At 50.4% G+C, this 23909-nt stretch overlaps 7 protein-coding genes across 7 annotated transcripts; 3 read left to right on the top strand and 4 right to left on the bottom strand.

The window, feature by feature from the left end:
* Positions 1-2634: 2634 nt before the first annotated feature.
* Positions 2635-2841, top strand: N7533_004132 (uncharacterized protein; the record flags this gene model as incomplete). Its single annotated transcript, XM_057100782.1, has 1 exon — positions 2635-2841. The coding sequence occupies one exon, from the start codon at positions 2635-2637 to the stop codon at positions 2839-2841; it is 207 nt and encodes a 68-aa protein (XP_056960412.1).
* A 7355-nt stretch (positions 2842-10196) lies between these two features.
* Positions 10197-12728, bottom strand: N7533_004131 (uncharacterized protein; the record flags this gene model as incomplete). The annotated part of the gene is made up of 1 exon (XM_057100781.1): positions 10197-12728. The coding sequence occupies one exon, from the start codon at positions 12726-12728 to the stop codon at positions 10197-10199; it is 2532 nt and encodes an 843-aa protein (XP_056960411.1).
* A 2999-nt stretch (positions 12729-15727) lies between these two features.
* N7533_004130 (uncharacterized protein) lies at positions 15728-15991 on the top strand (the record flags this gene model as incomplete). The annotated part of the gene is made up of 1 exon (XM_057100780.1): positions 15728-15991. One exon carries the CDS (start codon positions 15728-15730, stop codon positions 15989-15991), a length of 264 nt encoding a protein of 87 aa, XP_056960410.1.
* Positions 15992-17710: 1719 nt separating this feature from the next.
* Positions 17711-19286, bottom strand: N7533_004129 (DHHC family palmitoyltransferase; the record flags this gene model as incomplete). The annotated part of the gene is made up of 5 exons (XM_057100779.1): positions 17711-18251; positions 18306-18346; positions 18402-18525; positions 18582-19071; positions 19172-19286. The coding sequence occupies 5 exons, from the start codon at positions 19284-19286 to the stop codon at positions 17711-17713; spliced, it is 1311 nt and encodes a 436-aa protein (XP_056960409.1).
* Positions 19287-19946: 660 nt separating this feature from the next.
* Positions 19947-20333, bottom strand: N7533_004128 (uncharacterized protein; the record flags this gene model as incomplete). Its single annotated transcript, XM_057100778.1, has 1 exon — positions 19947-20333. The coding sequence occupies one exon, from the start codon at positions 20331-20333 to the stop codon at positions 19947-19949; it is 387 nt and encodes a 128-aa protein (XP_056960408.1).
* Positions 20334-20904: 571 nt separating this feature from the next.
* On the top strand, positions 20905-21363 carry N7533_004127 (uncharacterized protein; the record flags this gene model as incomplete). The annotated part of the gene is made up of 1 exon (XM_057100777.1): positions 20905-21363. One exon carries the CDS (start codon positions 20905-20907, stop codon positions 21361-21363), a length of 459 nt encoding a protein of 152 aa, XP_056960407.1.
* Positions 21364-22666: 1303 nt separating this feature from the next.
* On the bottom strand, positions 22667-22966 carry N7533_004126 (uncharacterized protein; the record flags this gene model as incomplete). The annotated part of the gene is made up of 1 exon (XM_057100776.1): positions 22667-22966. One exon carries the CDS (start codon positions 22964-22966, stop codon positions 22667-22669), a length of 300 nt encoding a protein of 99 aa, XP_056960406.1.
* Positions 22967-23909: the final 943 nt, after the last annotated feature.

The raw sequence follows: 23909 nt of genomic DNA, 5'->3' as shown, positions 1-23909 counted from the left end.
GGAGATGGCCAAAGACTCGAGTCCGGTAAACATCCGAGTTTCAGTGGACTTTGATTCTTTAAATTAAAAGGGTGTCATCATCTGTCGTCTAGCCGAAAGCCAGATTTAAACGCTTAGGAGAGGATGGATGATGGTCGATGGACAGGCGGTAGGGGAAAGGAAATGATGTGCAGCATGCAGAAGACCTGGTGCGTGGAAGGGAGACTGTCAAAGAAAAGTACTCCGGGTAAGAAATAGCCTTCCCAAAACGAACAGGATTTCTGATAAATAAAATCCAGAAAATTAAAGACTGGCTCAGGCAAGACTAAGTTTCGGTGGGGAAATGGAGGAGAAGTCTCTCGATGACCGGCACTCGGTTTACCTATGGTGGGGAACGTGTCTTTGTTTTCTTTGAGTCCTGGCAGATCTATACTCGGTTCGTTCCAACGGCGTGAGATATCTCCAACAAACTTTTTTCTCTCTCCTTTGGTTCACCCTACTCTCTTCCAGTGCCAGCCGGTCCTCCGGGGCGAGTGGAGAAGTCGTGATACGCTGGGACAAACTTGCAATAAATGCAGGCTCATCTACGAAGCAGATCTTGACTATGGATTGGTGATCGACCGAAGGCCAAGGAGGACAAATTTTGAAGGCAACGTAGAATACAAATGAATAAAAGAATAATCATAATAATAATAATAATAATAATAAATCTAAAAAAGAATAAAGGCCCGCTAGTGACGTTATTCCTACTACGCCGTGAGATTGGAGATTGCATGTCCCCGGCAGGATTCATCTGCGTGAGTATTCCTTACTAGATAAAGCAAGCGTAGACATAATAAATCAGAAGAAAATAAAGATCTTAAATCCAAAAATGGAAAGGGAAAAAAAAGCGCAAACCTTACCCATGAGGAATCCGCAGGACGACGTTCATCGGCAGCACTGTAAGTGGGCGAAACGACTGCAAAGGAGCGCCGTGCGATCTAGTTTAGTCTAGGGCTGGGAGATTAATGGACGGTGCCTATGTATGTTTGCTAATGACGTTAGCGTTGGCAGATCGGATAGCATCAAACTGGTCCACAATGCGGTCTAGATGTAGTACTCCTAAGCATGACTGGCTTTCGGTGGATCTCGGAGTGGATGAAGGAGGGGTGGAGCTGCTTGAACGGAGGGCGGGAGACAAAGAAGCGGACTAGAAAGAAAAGAAAAAAAGGTGCAAAGTCAAAATGGTTGACGTCGGATCGTGCAGAGGCGGTTTCAGGAACGCGTAGCGTATTAGGCTGAGCGATTTCACGGAGTATATCGAGCTGATCGGCAGATAGACGGAAGCGACTGGGTCCGATCTGTCTTCTCCGTACGGAGTACCAGCGCTAATTATGGAGTACGAATCCAGAGTAGTTTGGCTTTCGTACGGATTGCACAGTAGATATGCAGTAGATGCAGGCTTACTGCCACGCGCCCCACCAATGAAGCATGCGACCCATCGGCCCCGCCCCCCCGTCTAAATAAACTCGAAACAGCTAACGGCCGCTTATCACACTTTCCTTGGCCCGATGTGCGTTCGTGAGTGGCAGGAAGAGTGCTGTGTAACCCTGGTTTGATTCCTCCAGCCTCAAGCTGATTCCCGAACTCCCCAGCAGTGCAGATGACCGGCACATCATACGGGATCTGTTGCTTCCCGTTGGTGTGCGGGGACATGACAGTGTCAGTGGAAGTGGCAGCAATGGTCTTCCCACGTTCAACATTGCCTAGTATTGGTTGTGAAGATGGTCAAGGCCAATGTGGACGCAGGTTGTCCCCGATGCGGGCCTCCACCCGACCTAGTCCAAGCTTGGCGTTCGAGAAGGCGTCGGATTTTGCTTTTTTGAGGGGGGATTTTTCCTCAAAGTGTGTATTTTTATCGAATTAACCATGTGAATGTCCGAAATGCTTGACTTCAGGAGACAGCGACGCTAAAATGGGGATTCGCCCATCTCACCGGCCTCAACTGATGCTCCGTCTTCCTTAAGGCGGGAATAATCGGCTGAGGCTCAAGTGGAGTAGGATTAATTTGAATCAAGAGAGGTGGTGAAATATTGGAATCGCAAGATAGCTCCAGCGCACGAAGCCCGCAGAGTGCCTAGGAACTCCCACACTCAGACTCACCGATGAAAGGAAAGATGGTGGGTGGGTGTCATTTGTTGGCTTCCAGAAGCAGGCTAGTACTCTAGCACTCCGGGAGGGGAAAACCATAAGAAGAGCCATTCATAATCCAGTTGAGAATGTTGGCTTGGCCGGTCCAATGAGAAAATAAGCAATTCTGCCTACCCATTGAGACTGAGCCTGAGTCTGCTCAGCCGGGGACTTCAGGAACTCTCCAAACTTAGGGCTAAACCAGCCGGTGCATGGATCCAGCCCCCCCTTTTTTTGGTCTTCTCTTCTTTATTCCTTTTTTTTTATTCGAATTTGACTCTCTGAGGGCCGAGGGAGACGGTGTCATTCCAGACTCTCCGCTTATTGGTGCTAGGGTCGTGATCGATGCAGGGTGCATGGGTTGTCGCGTCAAGCCGTACCCGCACCGGGTCCCACCCTTTCAGCTGTCTTCGTTAAGATCGTCCCCGACTCAGGAAATGATGGAGGAGCCAGACCACGGTGCCATATCCACTTCGATCTACTAGCATGGATGCAAAGACCACCCATCTAGACTGCATCGAGTATAAGGTGTCCCCTCCGGCACGAGTCTCCGCTCTCTCACTCGAATCACTGGCCACGCTGGTTTGGCCATTTCCACGCAAGGAGCACCTTCATTTGCCGCTGACAGCATGCGAGCAGCCTGCCGTCGTACCGTTCCAGAAAGGTTTCACGGTTGGAACAGCGATCGGATGATGAAAAGTGTGGAGGAAGAGGAGGTGGAGGTCGCTTCCGCGACGCTCTCTCCAACCCCTGGGCGGATCAGGTCAGGATCCTCTCGATTTGCTCTGCTAAGAGTGCCACTTCCGCCCCGGATCGACTAGGGATGTCGGTTGAGCACGCAAGTCCAGGATTGGGCATTAGCTCAGGCTTGCTTCCCGTTGACTACTGCGACTTGCTGCTGCTTGCTGCTGCTTGCTCCTGCTTGCTCCTGCTAACCACTCCGTACTGCCCCTAAATCAAAGTCAAATCCACGAAATGCCTCAACTCCTAGACTCAAAATCGCCCTACCCCCGATGTTGATCTAGCCTCGGGATACGTCATGCGCAACAAACAAAGAAAAAGGCCGGTGCGCCGCCGTTTGAATATGGACCTCCCTCCTTAGTTTGTCTTAGTGTCCTCTAGAGCCTGCTGGCCGCCGAGTTCTGGCCCCCGTGGCTGAACTGCGCAAGCTGCATCTGCATAGAAAATTCACTATGACTCGACATCGGAACTGGCGGAGATTGGATGTTGGAAACGACAGATTGCTTTTACCTTTACCCTTCTGAGAGTTCGTAAAGTTTTCCCCTTCCTTCTGCTTCCCGCCGCCATACCATAGGTATACTCGACGCCACACTTTAGATAGTCATTCCAGATGGGGTACCGTCGGGGAAAGGCTGGCTCTGCTTCTAGATTTATCGGGGTGCCGTGCTCCGTGTTGTTTTGGTTTCCAACTCTTGGGCCCTTTGGGCTTGCTGCTGCACATCTGGTTCCCAGCGGGCCACGTTGGGAACTGAGGACCGGGGTTCCCGCCCTTGCTGCGTGCAGATCGCGCTTGGGGCTGTTGATGCTGGTAAGTATACTCCGTTCTAGAGAAAAGACGGGGACGGCTGCTTGAGTTGTTGATCTTAGCCTCAATCACTACTCGCCTCTGTTCTTCCGTATACCCCTTTAGCCTGTCAATGCCCTCCTGTGCTGGATAATACAGGCAGTCATGCCCGGTGGGGTCGGCAATCGGCAAAGCTGATCGCATCGTGCAATCAATCAATGCTGAGTCTCGCTAATCTTTCTAACATGGGTCAAGGAATCCTTGGCGCCAGCTTCAGGAGATTACCAGAGCCACCATGTCTGCCTGGCGTCAGTGTCGCGTCATAGATGTATAACCGTTTCTATTATAATATTCCCCATAGAATGATCGACTATGTTTCCCTCGTAATTTCCAATGACGGTGACGGTGCTATAGTACACTACACTATAGAGGGGAAATATCGGAGGACACATTTCGGATCTAGTGTAGACGCGGTTCGGAGGGGCAATGGACCATGGGCTTAGGCAACATTGCTAGTAGAAATGGGCCAATTGATGTCAATCTATCCGTACTTCGTACTCGGTAATCTTTTGGACGTCTCGTCTCATTAGAGATCGACATTTTCCACCCAACACTGTCTTACAAATTTGGAGGATCGTTAGATCCTCGAGATCCATACCCAAGTAAACCTCTAATACACCAGCATGTGAATGCGCATCAACTCGAAATAAAGTTGTCGCACCCTTGTCGCTGAGCACCAAAATATCGCCTACCCCCGGGAGGATCTGCCCCGGGAAAAACGCCAACGGCCGAGCGATTTTTAGGGTTTGGATGGGCTCGGAGGATGGGCCACGCGGGGGGGCCAGGGGAATCCCTGGCTATCAACCTCATTGGAGCACTATCAAATGCCATTCTCCGCACTGAGGATCGTCCTAGTACGCAGATAGCAGTTCCGGTAGCCCTCGGGGAGAGCCAAAGGCTGAAGTGATGGCCCCGGTTGGCAGGCTAATAATTAGTTCGAGGTCCAGCCCGAGCCTTTCCTCCATCACACCCAACATAATGCAGCTTCAAGGCGAGTCTAAACTGGAGTGGCTAAGTTAGTTCAAGTGATTGCTTTGTTTGTTTTTGTTTTTGTTTTTGTTTTTTTCCCCTTCTTTCCTTTCCTCTGACCATCGGGCGGCTCTGCCCGAAGAACGCGCAATACAACCGAGAATGGCCCCCCTTGCTCTCTTTTTCGAACTTTCGTGTCTCGCTTCAGCCCAGATTCGCATGTGTCCCCCATCTCTTGATCATCCACCAGACGACATTCTTGTGAAATCGGGTCTTCCCATCCGGCCCCACCATCCGGATCCGAATATGGCCCACGAGCTCGACGGCGTGAGTGCCGAGACTCGATTGAATTTAGCGGAACCCCATATACCCACCTCGGGTATCGAAAGTCGGCCATCACAAGGATGGGAGGAAGTTGATTGGGCGAAATCCTCACAAAGAAAATGATAGTCATGGGAAACACGATGACCTCGCCAGACCGCAACAGTTTACATTTACACCGATACTTCTCAACCCGTAGAGTTTGTGAGCCATCGTTCCCGCGGGCGTTATCCTGCAGCACGCCGCAGTAGCGTGTCGCGTGGCCCTAGATGTTTCAGAATCTCGCCGCAGCACGATGCATATGCGGGCTAGTGGGGCACAAAGGGGGAAGTTCGAGCGGTCGATCGTGAAGCGAATCGAATTGATTCGAATCCACCTTCTCCTCCCCCACCCTCCTATGTCCACTTATCACTCTCGTAGGGCTTGAAGACAAAAGCACAAAGCACTCTCCACTTTGAATTAAACTAGACCACTATAGCGTCGAACACTACGTTATTACTCCTTACGGAGTAGTGCTCGGTCCTGCCGAGGAAGGCAGTTGTAGACCGTGTGGTGTTATGCTGTGCGTCGAACGAAAGGTCAGTGGGTATTCGTCGGGATCTGCGAGTCTCGCCAGGTCGTTCAAGTTGAACATCATGATTGGCGCGGGACAAATTCCGGTAGAAATTCGTGGCTTTTACTGGATGGAGTCAAAATATATTAGGACTGCTCTGCTCTTGCTTTCTCTCTCCTCCGAGAGTCTCTGGCTTTGCCAACTTGAACTAGCGTCGGCAGATACTTGCCCATGACAACCTTGAAACTTGCCAGTGACACCATCGACTAACCTGAGTGACCTATCCTAGCGCAAATAACAGAAGGGGCGGAGAGTGGAATCTCATTTCAATCAATCAACCAATCCGTGGATGCCCTATCCAATGTATCCAGCCGTCGATCATAGACAAGTTTGGTCTCAGTGCAGTCAAAGAATCAAACTGGGGACTTGAACTTGGTTCTCATCACACTCAGCCGCCACATATTACACAGTTTCTTAAGGCCGACAAGACATCATGATTCAATAACAGATTTATCCGTACGGAGTAGAAACCGGCTGAACTTGTCCTCGTGCCGATCCGGACGAATTCCCCTCCCAACTCGCACCAGTCATGGCCACGCAGATGATAGAACTTGCATCGATCTCTCTCAACGCTACGTGACCCGTACCATATTGCCGGATACTGTACTCCGTACGTAGAAGGTGCCTGAATACTCCATCTTCGCGAACCTTTTTTCCAACCCTCCCTCATTCTCCTCCCTGACTCGTTATTTCCCGGTCCCCCCCCCCCCAGAAGAGGAGAAAACATAGTAAATCTATTGAGCCTTGGCACAGTCATTCTCCCTTCTCACCCGTACTCCCCCTCCGGATCCATCAAAAAACAAGCCTCTGAGCTCAGATTGATCTCATCTACCTAGGTAGCCCGCCATGAGACTTCCAACCACCCCCCCCGCCCGAGCGGCCCACTTACCCCAAACGTCAATGCTTCCGCCAATACTGGTAGAGTATCAACGCTAGGAGCATAACCGTTATTGCGCAATGACCAATCGACAAGCAACTGCACTCCTAAACATCTCCATGAAACCGGATTGGCATAGAAAGGTGGCTTTCTTCTATCTGCTAGTGTAAACTTGATAGCCAAGCGAAGGTGGAGGTTGGAAGGCGTCCGGAGTGCGATACCGTCCTCGCGTGGTCTGGTAGGAAAATGACTCTTAGTCGTACACGCTATTGGGTCAGAATCCGGTTCTGCGTTCCCCCTTGAGTACTACGTATTCCCTGGTCTTGGCGGGCGGCATGGCTGGGTGGCTGGGTGGTCGGTATGGAGTATGGAGTACCTAGGTACATATGTGGTGAGAGACTTTGTATAGCTGAATGGAGGACGGGGTTATTCCGTGTCTATAGATGGAGAGCCCCGTAGAGTGAGAGCAAATGCGGTGCGTATGGTCTGCTTTGCTACGAGAAGACAATATCACTGGATCCGTGACCATAATTTGATATATAAATGAATCCGTAACCCTATACTACGTACTTCGGACAGCCCTGGAGCTTTCAATTATGACCAGGTGTGGTATATGGTTTGATTCTTGTCTCAGATTGAGCCATTTCTCCCATGAGATCTAGATCTTGGAGAACCCATTTGATTCCTTCGACTTGGTGGATCTATCTTACACCTGGGCATGTTCGAAGAACTTGCGAAGAACTCGGTAGCAATGCGCAAAATGTACATTCTTGGAATGCAAAATTTCCACGCTCCCTCCTCTTGTACATATCCCTTTCCGGCCCGTTCGCATGACCCTATATTCGTGTACAACACTGGAAGAACGCTCATCCACAAGATTCAGCATCCCTGCACAAATTTGATCTCGATGGCTATCCAATGACAAGCGAGAAACAGGAATTAGGAAGCCTAATGGAATCAAGAAAAACAGGTATCAAATGCGGGGGGCGGTTTTCCCTTCCGTCCACTTCTTTTTTTCTCTCTTTTTAGTTTATTTCTTTGTTCTCCGGAGTGGTCTTGACTTTTTGTTGTTTCATTCCATTTTCACTTATTCAAGTAATTGATTTTCTCGGTTCTCGACGACTCCACCCAATTTACGAAGATAATTCGTCCAACTTGATTTTCTTTGTTTGACGCCCCCCCGCCCGCGCCCCGCTTCTTCCCTTCAACATGATACCATCGAAGGATTCCGATCTTTCTGGCTTAATACCTCTCTTCTCAGTGGCCACGTGAAACATGCTAAGCTCGGCAATACGGGATATTCCGCTGTGAATCCTGAATACACGCGGGTCCACAAAAAAAGGAGTAACGGAGTACGGATGTACACACTAGTACGTACTCCGTAAATGGAAATGTAGTGGACGGCGCATGCTACAGGGTTGGGTTAGGAGAAAGTGGATTCGATTAAAGTACGGAACGGGCTGATCTACGCCAGCCGAGCAAGACATGGGGGCGATAAGTCTAAAACGCATCTTCTCGCGGGTAAATTGAACCAGGGGCTAGGCTGACTATGAAGTGCGTGTGTGTGTGTCTGAGCTCGGCTCCGCGGAGTTGAAAGGCGAGACCGAAGACCGAAGATGAGGATTGGGGGGTTCCGTTCCCCCGGCTGTTTTAGGAGGTTGGACTTAGGCTTGAAAAAGGCAACGTAACGGAACGAGGTCGGAAAGCGTTATCTCCGTTGGCCCTTGCTATTGGCCCCTGCTCATCTCTGTCACTCATTGCTTCAGCTATGGAGGTTAGTCAAGGCGTTGCTCAATTCTTGGGCCCGGTGAGTGACAGGAGTGTTACATTCTCAGCACACAAAGATACAAATTACGGCGTACATCTCAGCTCATCTCAGCCCCCTCTTCGTTCCTAGCGAATGATCTCCGGAGACGGGGTTGAAGAGATGGAGTCGTGATGAGGGGATGGGATAACCCGGGCAATCACTGCGTCATTGAGGGCTTGCGAGGGGCTGCTTCTTTTGAATCACACTCCTCTCTCTCTTCTTCTGGCGAATTGGATCACGGTGGGCCGCTGAATATCGCATGAAAGAAATGTTCGATTTGACTTTGGTCCCAAGACCGAGACAGATAAAATGTTTGCTGCTTGAAATGCGATGTTGCGCTCTGCTGATGGTGGCGCTGATGGATGGATCGCGTCTGCAGATGAACCTCGTGCAAGGCCCTGGCATTTTTTTCTCACTTTCATTTCCATCCTCTAAGTACGGAGTACAGTGACCTGCTTGCTTCGGCCGTAGCCTCTTTTTTGCCAATCTGTGTTGTTTTACCTCCGATGTTTTACATTTGACGTACCACATGCCCACCATGAGTATGTGCTTCTTGTTGTTACAATGCCGTTTTTTACATATTCTCGAAACCAGTTGGGACATTATTTATGTACTTCAACTATGAGATGCTAATCTAATGACCAAAAGACGTACACATCGAGGTCGCTGGAGAGAGGAACCTTCCATTAAATCGATTGACTACCTAGGTATCGAGGCAAGACAGTCTTAGACACCGCGATCATGTCCGAAGGAAAAAGAAAACACGCGACGCGTTGCCGGCCCCATAGTATGCCCGTCGATGCAATCCTTACGCGCGAAACTGGATCATCGTACATCGCGTGAGGACGTAGCTAAGTACGGAATATGGAGTATACAGACGAATGAAGGTACTAGTGTAGCGGAGCTGTGCCCAGTCCATGTATCTACTCGTCTTCTGTATGCAGACATTGCAGGACGTACTAGTACATGCTTGCCTACATACTCGTACCTATGTATGTACATGAACAAACACTGCGCGAGTTGCCCGCGTGGTCAAGTGTAGAGTGAGGTGGCACTTTTTTTTTTTTTTTCCGCAATCATTTTGGCGAATGAGGTCCTGGTGTACTCGATTTTGTTGCTTTTTTTCTTTTCTTTTCTTTTTTTTTTCTGTTGCGAACTTTACCCGACCGGTTCGACATGTGCGACATGTGAGATAGAGATCACTTGCTGCGCCTGTAGGTGCAAAGTCTTGATGGGCTGGACAGGTAAGAAAGTCGCGAGGGAAGAAGAAAAGGGGCTAAATGGCTTCATGCAGTTACTACAGGTGCAGATGGGTCGAGTTGACTTATGCTGATGGTCGCACAAAAGCTGAAATGGCATTTCGAGAAACTTTTGAACCTCGGGGGGTTTTTTATTGCTCGGTTGTTCTCTTGTGTGGTCCTGGTGAGGCGTCCAAGAGGGATTTCTACACGTTGCTCCCAATCAGTAAGAAATATCTTCCAGGATTTGGATTCAAGTTCTACTAGACTTCAAGTTGATTGCTAGGCGCTGTAAGTGGATGGCTGCTGGTCGTGTGCTACATGGCTTCCAGCAGCTATGAGAATTGGTCAAAAATGCTTCTTTCTTCAGGCTACTTTAGGCTATGCAGATGTAAATGCGAAACTTTCTATCATACAAGTGACGCAAGTCAACTTTAGAGGGAACACAGAACGGAAATACATAGTAAAGGGGAAATGAGAAATGTGAATCATCAAGGCTCGCAACCATGGGCTGGCGTGATCCTTCGACGGCGCTAAGGCGCCAGGCTGCAAATATTTTCCGAGCTCGGCAGATGAAGGTCCTTTTTCGTCGCCCCTTTTGCGATGTGAGATGAGAGAGTGGAGCGAGCAAGTCTCCTCTACGCCGGCGCAGCGGAAGGGCTCATTCTAACTCTCTCGGGCTCGGGGATGTGCATCTGGGAATGCGATGAATGGGGATGCGACGCATGGGCATGAGTTGGATGAGGATGCGTTGGATGGGGCTGCGCCGGATGGGGGCGCGTTGGGAGAGCAGGTCTCTGCTCTTCAACTGGGGGCGCTTCAATCTTCAACGGCTCGTCTCCTTCATCCTCATCATCGCTAGACGATTCAGCGCCACGGTGACCGCGGCGTTGATTCTCCTCCATTCGTCGACGCTTGTCCTCGATCTGTTCCTTATGGCGGGCATCTGTTGCGTACTTGGTGAGTGGCTGTCCAAAAACCGGATTCTCGAAAGTTGTTGAAAGAGACTTACCTCGGATCTCCTGAGTCTTCACAGCATACATCTGGACCTCGTCCTTCGACAATACCCTCAATACAATAACATACTCCGACCGTTCTTCATACCGCTCGTTCCCTGCGTCCAAGGCCTCCGGGTTCACCAATCTCCGATCGATCTTTGTCCACCGCGCGTCAGGCGGAATACCCTGCTTGTTGGCATCCTTCAGGGGAGCCACGCCCTCTCTAATGGGGTTGGGCTCCTCGGGGAAACTCTGGCGAGGGGCCTTCAGGATACCCCTAGGGGCAGATTCTGGCTCCTTTTGGGCAGCCGGTTCGACGGTGATGGGCTTTCTCACATCGTCTCTGCTCTGCGAGGGGGATGGGTGGGAAGACACACTTGAACGATGATCCTCCAGCATACGCTGGGACCGAGAAGACCGATGATGAGAGCGGGAACGGTCTCGAGGGTGACGCCTGGATCGCTCATCGCCGCTGCTCGTATCGGTACTGCTGTGTCGGCGACGAGGAGTGGCAGATGGTTCATGCCGGTACTTCCGAAGATCATCATCATCAGTGTATCCCTCAGAGTCACTCTCTGAGCGACGTCCCGAGCGCCTGCGGGGTCGACTGCGGTGGTGGTCGCTCGGCTCTAGATATTGTTGTTTCTTTTTCTCAGGATTCGATGGAGCTGCAACTTCGAGGCCTCTAGTGGTCAGGTCTCGGGATGAAGGCTTTGGAGCTTCGTAGTCACGCTCTGGGTCGTGTGAGCGTCTAGTTTTGTTTCTTGACCGATGATCGTAGTCCGACAGGTCAGAGTAGCCAGCACCCAAAGCTGCCGTTCCTAGTCCAGCTGTTGCTAGTCCAGCCGTTGCTAGTCCAGCCGTTGCTAGTCCAGCCGTTGCTAGTCCAGCCGTTGCTAGTCCAGCCGTTGCCAGGGCCATCTCACCATTGCCGTTATGGGGTCGCGGGGAGCGATCATCCCGCGAATTTCGGTCTTTATCGCGGTGCGATCGGCTATGATGGGAGCGACGGTGGGGATCATTATAAGACTCATAGCCATCATCCGAATCCTGAGGTCTAACGACCAACGACCGGTCATGACCGCTGCCCCTAGTTCGAGAAGTGTCCCTGGTCCGAGATGTATCTCTAGTCCGAGAGGAATCTCTGTGGGGTCGTTTCTCACGTTCGATTTTGTCAAATCCCCAGGAGGTGGGAGGAGGACCATGATGGCGCTCCTTGCGAGGCATATACTGTGGATGCTCATCCGTCACGTTCATACTGAGAGGCCGGTCAACAGAGGACCGGGTGGCCGGATGCCGGGGTTGAACAGGGTAATCTCGATCAAATTGCTCTCGTGGGTTGGTATAAGAGTAAGCATCGTACTTATCAATGTCATCACCCTTCTTGAGGCCATCGTATGGAGGGAATCGTCGGTGTCCGGGCGGGGGGTGGACTCGACGCGAGCCGTGAGATGCATGTCTGTCACTTTCGCGGGATTCTAAGCGACCAGTGTCGCTTGCATAGTCGGTGTTACTATAGACCCGACGGTGATGACCGCCATGGTGAGAAGGCGATTGGACGAGATGGCCCGATTCCGTGAGAAGAGGACTGGCAATCCGACCTGCGGTAGCCGATCGAAGATGGGAGCCCGAGGGCACTGCAATACGGAGCGGGTGATTATGCAGATCTGTTGCAGAAGTGGTGGTGGTGTTGCTACGACTGCGAGAGTGTCGAGTCTGAGGTTGGCTCTGACTCGAGCTGTGAGGCTGAATAGCATACTCTGTGCGTCTCTTGGAGTGACCAGAGTCACGGTATGTCTGGGAGGAAGTCGGCTGGATGTCGACAGTTGAGCGATGCCTGGGCTGGTAGCGGTGGGTACCATAACCAACATCTGAGGGGTAATAATCGTCATAGTCCAAGTGGCGTCTGGGGTTTTCGTAGGGATCGTAGGAAGCAGAAGAGGGGAGCTGGACCATGCCGGTGGAAGCCCGCGGGCCGGTCAAATGGCCTTTTCCGCCGGTTGGTGATAGATTGCGATGATATCCCATGGCTTGGGTTTGTCGTGGGATGGGGGTGGTCCAGAAACGTGGACGTGGGACTGGGCGCTGAAAAGCGACCGGTGGTGCTGACTGAGTCGACTTGGTCGACGCCGCCGCGACGGAGGCAGGGGGACGGGGCTGAACGGTCGGCATTAGGACTGTTTTCTTTGCAAAAAAGGACAATCAAAAGCAAAAGCAAAGCAGATCATCAATCTCGATGCAGATCCATGGAACACTCACAGAAAAGAGTCGATATTCTTTGAAGTATAAGTACGGCCAATGCGAGGCTTGAGCGATGGGGCCGGCAGCCGGGTGCGAGATGGAGCTACTGCCGGTACTCGGGGAGATTAGAAGGGGACAGGATGATCAATTCGATACGAAAGGAGATGGAGGGTGTGGGGGGAAGGAGATTCGAAGAAAAGAAGAGGAAGAGTTGAAACGAAGAAAAAGGGAGTTTCGAAAAGGAATGACGCAAAGCGCAAAGTGCGGGAGCCCCACTCGGGCAGTCACTGCAGTACAGCTATACTTGGTACCTATAGTATACTATAGCTAGCATAGCATAGTATAGTATAAATAAGTAAAGCTATAGCTATAGCTACACTTATTCTATAGCTATAACTATATTCTACATATACTGTACTCTGGCATAACACTGTCCAGCCCTGGAGGGTATACTGTATACTAAAGAGCCCCACTCACCCGGGCGTCGGGCAGAGAAGTCCAGGGGCTGAGTAATGTTTCCAGAAGGGATGATCTCACGGTGGAGCCGAGGATCATTTTGTGTATTTTGATTCCAAGGGTTTTAGGGTACTGTAATCATATGATCGGGTGAATTGGAAGTGATTTTGAATTACTAGTGTTGACAGAATACCCTTTATGGTAACTTGTATACTGATATCCTAGGTATACCAAGGTACTACCTTACGGTAAGAAAGACATGAACTATGGAACGGATCGATATCCGCCGTGCATCCATGGATCACATCTACCTTTCCCGAACTTCAGACATCTGGGAAGTACATTATTCTCCAGTTCATGCAATGCATTTCCAGAATCTACCCAGTGGGCAATGGGCTCCCAAATCCCACAATTCCACCAATTATTCCATCCCCTAAGATACACCCATTGACCAATCTCGATGCCCCTCTTCTAACCTCCAACCTCCAACCTCCCTGAAATAACTCCTAGTCCACTTCCAATACAACCCACAACCAGGGCCAATTTACTTCTCCACCAGGAACAACGGAATCAACATCCGCGGACCAGACTGCCCCGATCCTACCTAGCTATACGGAGTACACTAATTCCCATTACTCCGTACTCCGTATTCCGTAGAATGATCATCTTTCATCCTTGACTCGCTTCAACCCTACTCTACTCTGCCTCGCTCTGGTTAGAGCCCCCGCCCCGGCACTAACCGCCCCATCTTGAGTATTCTAGCCTACCACAACACATTCCAAGAGACGCATGGTGCATCACTCCCCGTTTTAACACCGTTTTGACTCCATCCGGCCGTTTCAATATCACTCTTCTGTATACTCTCACCCTCACCCTCGCCCTCACCCACTCTGCCCCTCTGCCCCCCCCCCCATTTCCCTTGCTTTTACTGCCCCTTCCCGCCCCTCCTCCCCCTCCTACCCCTCCTCCTGAGGGGCCGCGCGCAACATCGACATCGATATCCCGAGGACCTTTCCGTCATCGACGTTTGATCCACGCGGCACAGCGGGAGGGAAATCCCCGATGCACATGCAGGAAACTAACACTAGCCTGATCCACGTACCCTAGAACCGGGTCACCGATTCTGGCTCTGCCCTGGCTCAGCCGGGAGCCCTCTCTGCTGTTAGAAAGCGTACTATTGGTACGGCGTTCGCCGGCCTTTTTACTTTCCTGGTCTCCCCTCTGCACACCTAGGTTACGGTATAGAGCTCCGCATACTATTACAATGCTGGATCGGAAAATCTGAAGGGTAGGGCGAGTCTGATCTCTGCTCAGCTGCGTCTTTCATCATAACCCGCTTCCCTTTACCCGCGCCCTGCTGGCCTTGCTTCTACCCACATCCCCGACTCCCTCCGGTCCTGCCTACTGTACTCTATGGTCCACTTCTACCTCGCAAGCAATGCAGATGACGATCACTTAACCCCTGCCCTGACCCGACCCCTGACCAGCTCCATGCAGTCTGACGCCAGGCATCCGGCACCGCGCCTGCGCCTGCGTCTGCTATTGCTGCAATAGCAGGAAATGCCGTTCCACCCGCGCGTCGGAGCTATCGCTTGCGCCCAGGTTCCCAGATGCGCTGTTTACTTACCTGGGTCTATGGCTAGCAGTGAGCGATGAAGCGGTGAATAAAGAGCGCAATAAATCGGTCTTTTCACTGGTTGAGACAGACTTCGTCACTCTGCATAGCCGCTCAGTTGATTTTTGCTTCACTTGCTTAAGGGCAACGGCTACCTCGCCTAGAGCCCTGATGTGGATTTCGAGATTCCCTCACTGCCACGCTGCGAGCGTGGAGTGTCGATATTGGCTCGTGGGAGGATTTTTGGGTCCGGGGTTTTTAGTCGAGGGCTCCGGGTGCTGGTGAGGCCGATTATGATGGTTTCCCAAGGTTAGGGTGCAGTGCCCTCTTGGCTGGCTGCTGCTGGTCTATATAACGCCCATGGGCAGTCCATATCTACTTGAAGCCTTCCTCTCCATCTTCTTCGGTATTTTAACATTCAAGTCCTTGATTCACACTTTATTTCAAAGTTTCCGTGCCTTCGGCAGTACACTTAAGGTTACCACTTCTTTTATAACAATACAACTTGAACATTCTCCACTCAACTTTATCAGCATCATGGCCTATATCATGAAAAAGCTTCCCGCCCAGGCAGCCTGCGATAGCGCCGTCCCCTCGAGCCCGAGTCCCTTCACGGAACTGGAGGATTCCTCCAAGCCGATCATGTCTGCCATCCAAGTTTCCTCTACTCACGACAACAACTTGCAGGACAATGACCTCTGCGTCCACCGCGGCCGCCCAATCATCCTAATAGGACTCTCCGCGGGGCCGATAGTCAACGTTCCACTCCAAACAATGAGTGATAGTGTTTGGAGGTGCTGCAAGTGTACTGGCCTTGGCAATCCAGCTCTGTCCCCGGAGCGCTGTCCGCTTTGTGGCCATGCAAAATGCATATACTGCAACCCTGCATGAACGAATTCGATCTTTTCTATGCGGGCGCTTGGATTTTGGCATGGGTTTAGGTTTAGGTTTGGACCTGGGTATAGATCTGGGCATGGATATCGGCATCGGCATCGGCATCGGCATCGGCATTGACATTGACATTGATATTGACATTGGCATCAACACGGACACGGACACGGACACGGATAAAGGCGCAATATCATATACTTTCCAGTTATTCGGGTATGACACTGGCTGCTGATAATGCGCATTGGGACTGGAGCTCGACGGTATTCGGATCTGAATTCAGATTGTTTGATGCACCCCTATTAGTACTTTTGTTTCTTGTGATTTTTTCCTTGGGTCAGACCTTGAATGTTTTTTCTTTTTCTCTTGCTCTTACCTAGGTAATGACCTAGAAATACGTCGTTCCTTTCCTTGCGGCTACCACGGCCCAACATCTTCTATCGAAGTCAGGAAAGACATACACTCTTTTAACCACTATTTCACTACTCGAATCAACTATATCGATCGAATATGCTGGGATTTGCTCGAATGTAGATGTTATAAAGTTCACCGTGTATGCACCTAGGCTGCACGTCTACGTGTTGCTGGTCTATAATAGACAGGTACCCCCGCTACTAGTACCTTTGCTATGAGCTCAAGAACAATCGTCCGAACCAGTCATACGACTTCTCCACGATGTTATAACTTTTATTTTCAGGAATTAGCATTCTTTGAGTCCTATATCACTACAGGTATTAGTATCTGTATCTGTACCATGTCGCATGTCTCTCCGACGTCCCTGTGCTTATAGCTGCGAGTCGTTTTTCCTCGGCAATCCCAAAGTCTGGCATTTCAGTCTGGAGCAATCATTACTTTAACTTTATTTCATAGAAAGCCTTCTTGGCTTCTTCTCTTTAGGAAATCTTTTCCATCCAGCAACAATCTTGGAAGCAAAGGGTTCAAATGTAGAATTAATAGAGCGGCTTGTCGGTACATATTCGGTAGTAGGCTAGGAAACACTCCAACCACCTGGGCAGAACTTGAATCGACTCGGTTATAACCCTGTTCTGTAAATCGTTCCCGGTTCGCTCAATAATGTTCAAGTTGGAAGAGTACTAGCAGTACTCTTAGTATATAATCTGAGGTTCCGGGAAATTTTTGGAAAACTAAGTTGAAGTGCTCAACCATTTCCTCTGGAGGGGATGCCCAGTTGGGAGGTTAAACCTTGGAAGTTCGATGGAGGGACTGACTTCAAATCTGCTCGTGAAAATATGCAGCCCGAGCGAAAGAATTGACGAGCAGATGGATTTCGATGATGATTTAGTCATTGGCACTACTAGTACCTCAATCCAACGCCCGGTGATAATAATATCTCCCTCACAGGGCAAAGTTAAGAAGCGCACTCGGATTAATCTCGCCCGCCTCCCATTCGGATGTTCCATCGGGATCATTTGCATGCACTGTCCTCCGTATCCACTGGCAGTTCTTCTGCAAGCCTCAGTTCCCACTTGGGCGTAAGGCTGAGAAGAGCCCCGTGATGTCGTTAGCGCCTCGGCATGGGGTGTAGGGCACCTGGCAGACATTCTTGGATAGAACCCGTTATGTATTATTAACGGAAATGTTCCGAGATGGGAGTTCATTGCCGCGGTCCCGGTCCCTGTCCCTGTTGGTGATGGTAATGGTTACACGTCCCTGACGCTTTTCAAGCCCTACGCGTGGGGCGGGCTGAACTGGTGGAGATTCCTAGATTTACTGCATGCTTACTGCTTTGCCGCCAGGAGGGCCAAACGATTGGGATCTCACTTCCATTTGTTTTATTTTTACATATTTTCCAGTTTGGGGGCCCTGGGTTGGGGGCGGGAAGCATCGGTCGTGATAACGACATGCTTGACGTTAATACATAATGGGGAGAAGGATCGTGGTGACACTGAAAACGAAGTTTGGGGTCTGGTATGTTTCTATTATGGGAAGCATGTCAAGGTCTATGTTTATTGCCTCTGCGACTATATTTGGAATTCTGTCGTTCGAGGCCATTCTCGGGCGGAGGCAGTAATCCGGCCTCCTGTTTCAATCGTGTAACCACCGGGCCTAGGGCGAAGGCGCTTTCTTGGCCGCTATGGTCGGCACATGGGCTTTGTTTGAGCGGGAGGAACCAATCAATCATGTTGTGGCCCATCACTTGCTGTATGTTCTTGAAAGGGCTGTCAAGGCTGAATGGGTTCTCGCCGGGTTGGGTGTGGAGGATAGCAAAAACGTGACGCTCAGCGACGGCGTGCTCAGTTGTTTGTACTCGTGCTGGGGTAGATGACTCTTGAGGATATGTTACCATGCGAAAGGTGGGTGCCCAGGGCGAGTTCGTGACGAATAGTTGGGCCAATAGATGTTCAGGGACGCGGATGGCCAATGTCCATACCACGGATCGACGGCTAAGATTCTCGATGGTTGTGAGATTGAGTGAGGCGAGTTGGAGAGAACTCAATGTCATTCCGGCGGTAAAGAGACCGAAAAGGCCACTCCTATGGGGGGTTAGAAAGAAGAAAGAGCATCTCAATAAAGGGATGGCCACTTACAATCCGATGCAAACGCACCAATGCGCGTTAACGCTGCCAGTCTTTGTAGAGGTTAGAGGAGATGGTCAAGATGGGATTTATCGACGCGGCACTCACATTGCGCTTAATCTCAGCTGTAAAATATACAGAAACTACAAGTGCAAAATTACAGAATGTAGCTGTATAAAAGACGAATTGAATGAAGAACTTGAAGGATGTTTCCGACACCACACCTCCAACCCTGCAAGACAAGTCAGCGTTTGAAGATCCACGCAACAACCCTAATGAGATGCATACCAAGGACAAAAGTGATCCATTTTGCGAACACAACGATCAAGCTCACGGCAATGGTGCGATCGGTCGGCCTTGAATTGGCAACAAGTAGAGCAATAAGGCGGGCGTCCATCCTCCTGGCAGACAAAGACATCCTTGGTATAGAAGCTCTCTAAGCCAAATGAATGTGAATCAGAAGCTGTCGCATCGCCATTGTGGTGAACTCCCTGTTCTAAGTCTTCAGGCGCATCAACCTTCTCCGCGTCGCGCGGCTTTCTTGAGCGCCGGCGCCGGCGCCGCTTGTCTGACTTCTCCGAGTCCTCTGCTTTCTCACTCTGCGCGCGCTCCGGACCGACAGGAATGAGACCCGGGTGTTCGATGACAGTGTACAGTAGGCGAAGGTATGTCGCTATGAGGATGATTAAGAGGAGGTAAAATAAAACCAGGATGGCGGCGCCTGCGCCGACCCGAGGAGTGCGATTATAGGAGGGTAACGGAAGAAGGAGATAATCAACTAGTAACGGGCGGGTTAGCTAGATCAGACAAGTATGATGGAGTGACATAGGGAGATCCTAGTTACGCAAGGTGGTATTCCAGGCAGAAAAGATACTCACTGCATAAAGGTTTTGTGATGGCGTAACTGGCGTAAACGACGATGCCGAGTAACACGGGCGGGATGATTCTCGAGACCACCAGGTTGGCGCGTTTCTCCGCGTCGGGGCCGGCCATCAAAAAGTTCTGCCTCGGGTCACGATATATGATACATGGACGGTGGAAAGGGAGGGGAAGGGTATGAACGGGGGAGAAGAGGGAACTTGAAGGGCAGTAGGCAGAAGGGAAAGTTGCCGAAGTTCACGATGTTTCCAGGGAAGCCGCGGCCCCAACTGACGTAATACACCTTCCACTTCACTCTACATTTACCCTATACTCTACGATATAATTACTAGTATCCTTATAGTTATAGTCGCTACAGTTATACCTACTCCCTTGGAAGGTCCTTGCGACGATTACATCTCCCAGCAGATCATCCATTGACAAACAATGGCTTGGAAATGAATGAATAACTGAGGAAACCAACAGGTTGCACAACAGGGAGAAGCCTGTAAATGGATGAATAGAAATGACTTGTTGATAGAATAATTGAAAAGAAAAAAGAAAGAAAAAAGAAAACTAGCAAAACCCCTCATAGGAATAAATGAAAGGAAAATAGAAGATGAAATAAAATAAAATAATAAATAAATAAATAATAATAATAATAAAAACTAACAACCGGAACCCATTCCCAATCCCCTCCCATTCATCTCGCCAAACCGAATCGATGACTTAGGCAGCAGGGGCTTAGCCGCGACACATGATGAAGAATGACTCTTTTCCTTCGACTCATCGCGACTAGAAACCGTTGCCTGCAATCCAGATCCCCAAGGCGCCGGGCAAGGCACGGGACGATGGAGCAATCAGCAGTGATGCAAAGCAAAGCCAGGAAAAATGGGTCATGCCCGGGCCATCGTCGATCGAATCCGAAGCTTTGTCGTGACCGCTCAGCTTAGCACAGCCGGGGCGTGACTTACTAGCATTCCCCGGTGTCAAGACGTCAGAACGCCCTTTGGAGACGGTGAACTGCGCGCAGGGTTGTGCAGCCTTGTCTAGCTTGCACCCAGTGGAGCCCCAAAAGCAAAATCCATATTGACTCAACCTTCCAAACGGACACAGTACTCCATACACTCGCATACCCTCTCTTCGTTGTGGATTGCCCATTGCCCATTGCTCATTGCCCATTGGCGCACTGAGGATCGCTGGGCTAACCCACCTGGGCGAAATGCGGTACTAACCCAGGCACCGAGGCGACAAAGCCACCCTCTAGACCTCCCCCAGGTAATGGCTAATGGGCAATGACAGTGGATTCTCATTAGACTGGATATCTTTTCGCCCCGTTCTCTCTCATGGAACCCGGGTGAGCCCCATCCATTCCCGAAATGGGTCTCATCATCTCTCATAGGCAGAATTACGGGGGGGCTTTGGCCGGGAAAGCCTCTAAACCCAAACGGGCGACACATCTGCCTACACTCTCTTTCTTCTGCATGTTTCGTCCTCAGTCATTGATTTTTCTTTATATAGCCGTCCAGGTCTCGTGCGTTCAAATTCAATTCTTCAATTCTTCATTCAACCTCATCTCATCTATTCGGATCCTGGTCTACTCTTCCAAACACCAGATTCAACATAATTACTATACTCCCGGTGCCAACATCAACACCACTGCAACACTTGCTCGCGCAATTTGAACCTTACGCCAGCTTCCATCATTTTGATATCAACTTCCACCACATCAATCAACTTTACCAAAACAATCATGGCCTCTCTCTGGTACTGCTGCGGATGCAACTTCGGCCCTCACAATTCGAGCCTCTACGGTGCCTGTATCAGCTGCGGAGACGAACGATGTGCCTTCTGCCCTGAGGAGAAGTGCTACGATAACTTGCGCCTGAACGCCAACACTCACACTCACACCCACTGCCACGAGGCATCACCTTACCCGTCTACTGTTGCTGTCGACACTGCGCAGACCCTGTCTCTCAATACCAAGAGCACGCCCATCCCTCTACCAGACCTACCTGGCATGCGCCCTCTTTCTCGATTGCGCCATGCAGATGCGCACGCCTTGCCCCTTGGTGGCACTGCAAAGGTATACAGCCATGATAACTTGTATATCTGCTGCAAGTGCAATGACGGACCCAAGCTCTGGGATATCCAGCCAAGCTGCACCAGCTGCCACCATATTGCCTGCTCTGACTGCACCTATGTGAAGTGAGACATTCTAGAACAACTACGACATAATGGTGAGATTGAATCCTTTGCGACACACAGTTACACAAAAGTGGCATTGCTAACGAGTTTCCTAGACTGTATCCGATTACTACTTTGACATGATTTTCTTTCTTTCTTTCTTTATTTATTATTTCTCTTGATTTCCTGTGATTTTCTGTTCTGCAAAGCGATCTGACTTATCCGCATAGCTTGGTGCATCTTTCATTGTTTCCTTGGGACATTACTACTCTGTTTGGCATTTGTGATCTTCATTGCGTTCTGCTTAGATTAGACCATTCATCATTAGTATACTTCATTGGCGGCTACCCGATTGGGTTTAGGGCGGTCCCCCTTGTCTGCCTTGCCTTACAGCGCTAGTCCTTTTTTGAGATTATCTCGGAAATATTACTTGTTATTTTCGGTATCATTCCTAAGTAGTTCCCCGTATTAGTTTCTTCAAGTCATTCTCAGCGACCAGTACTGGTATTCTTTTGCTCATTCGCTGATATTCTTATCCCATCTCTTCATCTATATCCACTCCCTCCTCCCCGGGCACCGCTTGTAGACTACTGCCGAAAATCGAGTCATCGATGATCTCCAACCGGGGTTGTTTCAATCCTGCATTGCAGCTGGCGTTCGTTCTCCAGCCGAGCCGCAGCAGAGCGAGCGTGACTTTGAGCCTCGACGCATCAACCAGGATGATCACATTGGGATCACCAATGGAGAAACACTGAAAAGTGGAGTCTCTGCCTGAACACCCTAGGCATCGACCTAGCTGCCTAGGGCACTAATCGACTAGTCTCAAGTAACTAGCCCGGGGCGTCTGCAAATTGCTAAATGCCCCTCGGTTTCGTACCTGGGCTTGAATTGGGCTTGGACTATGGCTTGGTTCTGCGCTTGCGTCTGCGCCCACAACCCACCTGAACCCAGTGGAACGCCAAATCCGGAGGTTCAGACAGATCGACAAGACCATCACCGCCGTTTGACCTGACTTACCGCAGCAATCAGCCCTATCGTCTGCGTAAAGGAGCGGTGCATACATACATGGATCCCCAAAACCGATCTCCCTGGAGGTCAGCTCGAACCCATCAGGTCCAGACCCAACCCCCCTAACCACAACCCCCTTCTGCATCACATCGCATCTTCTGCCCCCAACCCTTCCACCCACCACCCCACTCCACTACGGTCCAACTTCCTCCGTCATTTGACAAGAGGCTGTGCTCGATACGGAGTACATAGTCTAGTCCCGTTTACGCCCCCCAAGTCAGCGCCAGTACCAGCACCAGCACTAGCACCACCAGCTAAGATCAGGGCGGTTGTTCGGGAACCCAGCTCTCTGGTCCGCAGAGACATGGGCCATCCTCATCCCCATCCACAATGCTAAAGAGTTCGAGGCTCCACTCTTCGCCGCAGCGCCTCTCCGACCCAGTGACGTCGCGCCCAATTCTTGTTTTCATTCGTCCTTTTCTCTCTCCGTGCTTGGCTTGTCCCGCTTTAGCTTGATTCTCTCCGGACAATTTTCTCGGGCGTGACTGCGGGTGCGATGCGGGTGCAACGCGGGTGCGGGCGTGAACACGAGACTCGACCATTTCGCCTAGTTGGTACATAGTAATACTACTAACTAACTAGCAACTCCCTTCTCCGCGGCTTCTCTCCCGAGTCTTCCGAGTTGTACGCTACATACACGAGCGGTTTTCTTGTAACGAGAAAAAAAAGTGAGGCTAAACTAGTATCCTAGCCAATGGATACAATTGCCCGGAAGTACCGTAGGTAAAGTCAAGTTGAGTCTCATGCGATCACTGTCATTCTGGGCACATCACATCACATCAGTCTGCCTTGCGGCATTTGCATTTTGACTCACAGCACCGCACCTTCCTTCATTGTTTCGCAGTGGGGAAGCTCAGCTCTAGCAATATAGCCCCGTCTCGAGCTGTATAGCCATGGCCCATTCGTCTACTCGTTACAGGGTACAGGTATGTTCATTGCATAGATGGGGGCGGAAATGTATCTAAATGGCCCGTGACATGGTCTGGGCTTCTGACTACTGTATCCATTTTAGGATAAGGACATACAGAGTTCTTACAACGGTGTTCTCCGTGCCAGACTATGGTTTGGTATCCTGACGATCCCCCTCAAACAACCGCTTGGCCCCCCGGCCCCAGGGATCATCCGCGCGATTATTTTACCCAACATCTAACTTACTCTATCCAGATCAGATCGCCATGAACTGGAGTCGTCTGCCACTTCGTTAGCCCCTAGTCCCATCAACCGTCCCACCCAAGCTTCAGCTCCATACCTAAGTAGGTATTATCCTTTCCCTTCAAGTTCCTTCCTATGTAATACCCAGGGTACAAGGAGATTTTGAGATCGCAAACCTTGATCATACTAGTATACTTGTTCTATACTTAGCACGGTCATCTCCGGGGGCCAAATTCTAAACGCTTATCCCACAAGGCTCCCTGAAGGTCTCCCTGAAGGTCCCCCTGACGAAATTATCGCGCCGCCCCCATTCTTCAAGTTTTTCTATTCTTATTTTTGGGGGCGGTTGTT

This window comes from Penicillium manginii, assembly GCF_028828005.1.
Source record: "Penicillium manginii strain IBT 31320 chromosome Unknown utg000004l:1.0-7231830.0:1.0-7236170.0, whole genome shotgun sequence".
In the NCBI taxonomy this organism is placed as follows: domain Eukaryota; kingdom Fungi; phylum Ascomycota; class Eurotiomycetes; order Eurotiales; family Aspergillaceae; genus Penicillium; species Penicillium manginii.
This window is presented reverse-complemented; position numbering and strand designations above follow the sequence as displayed.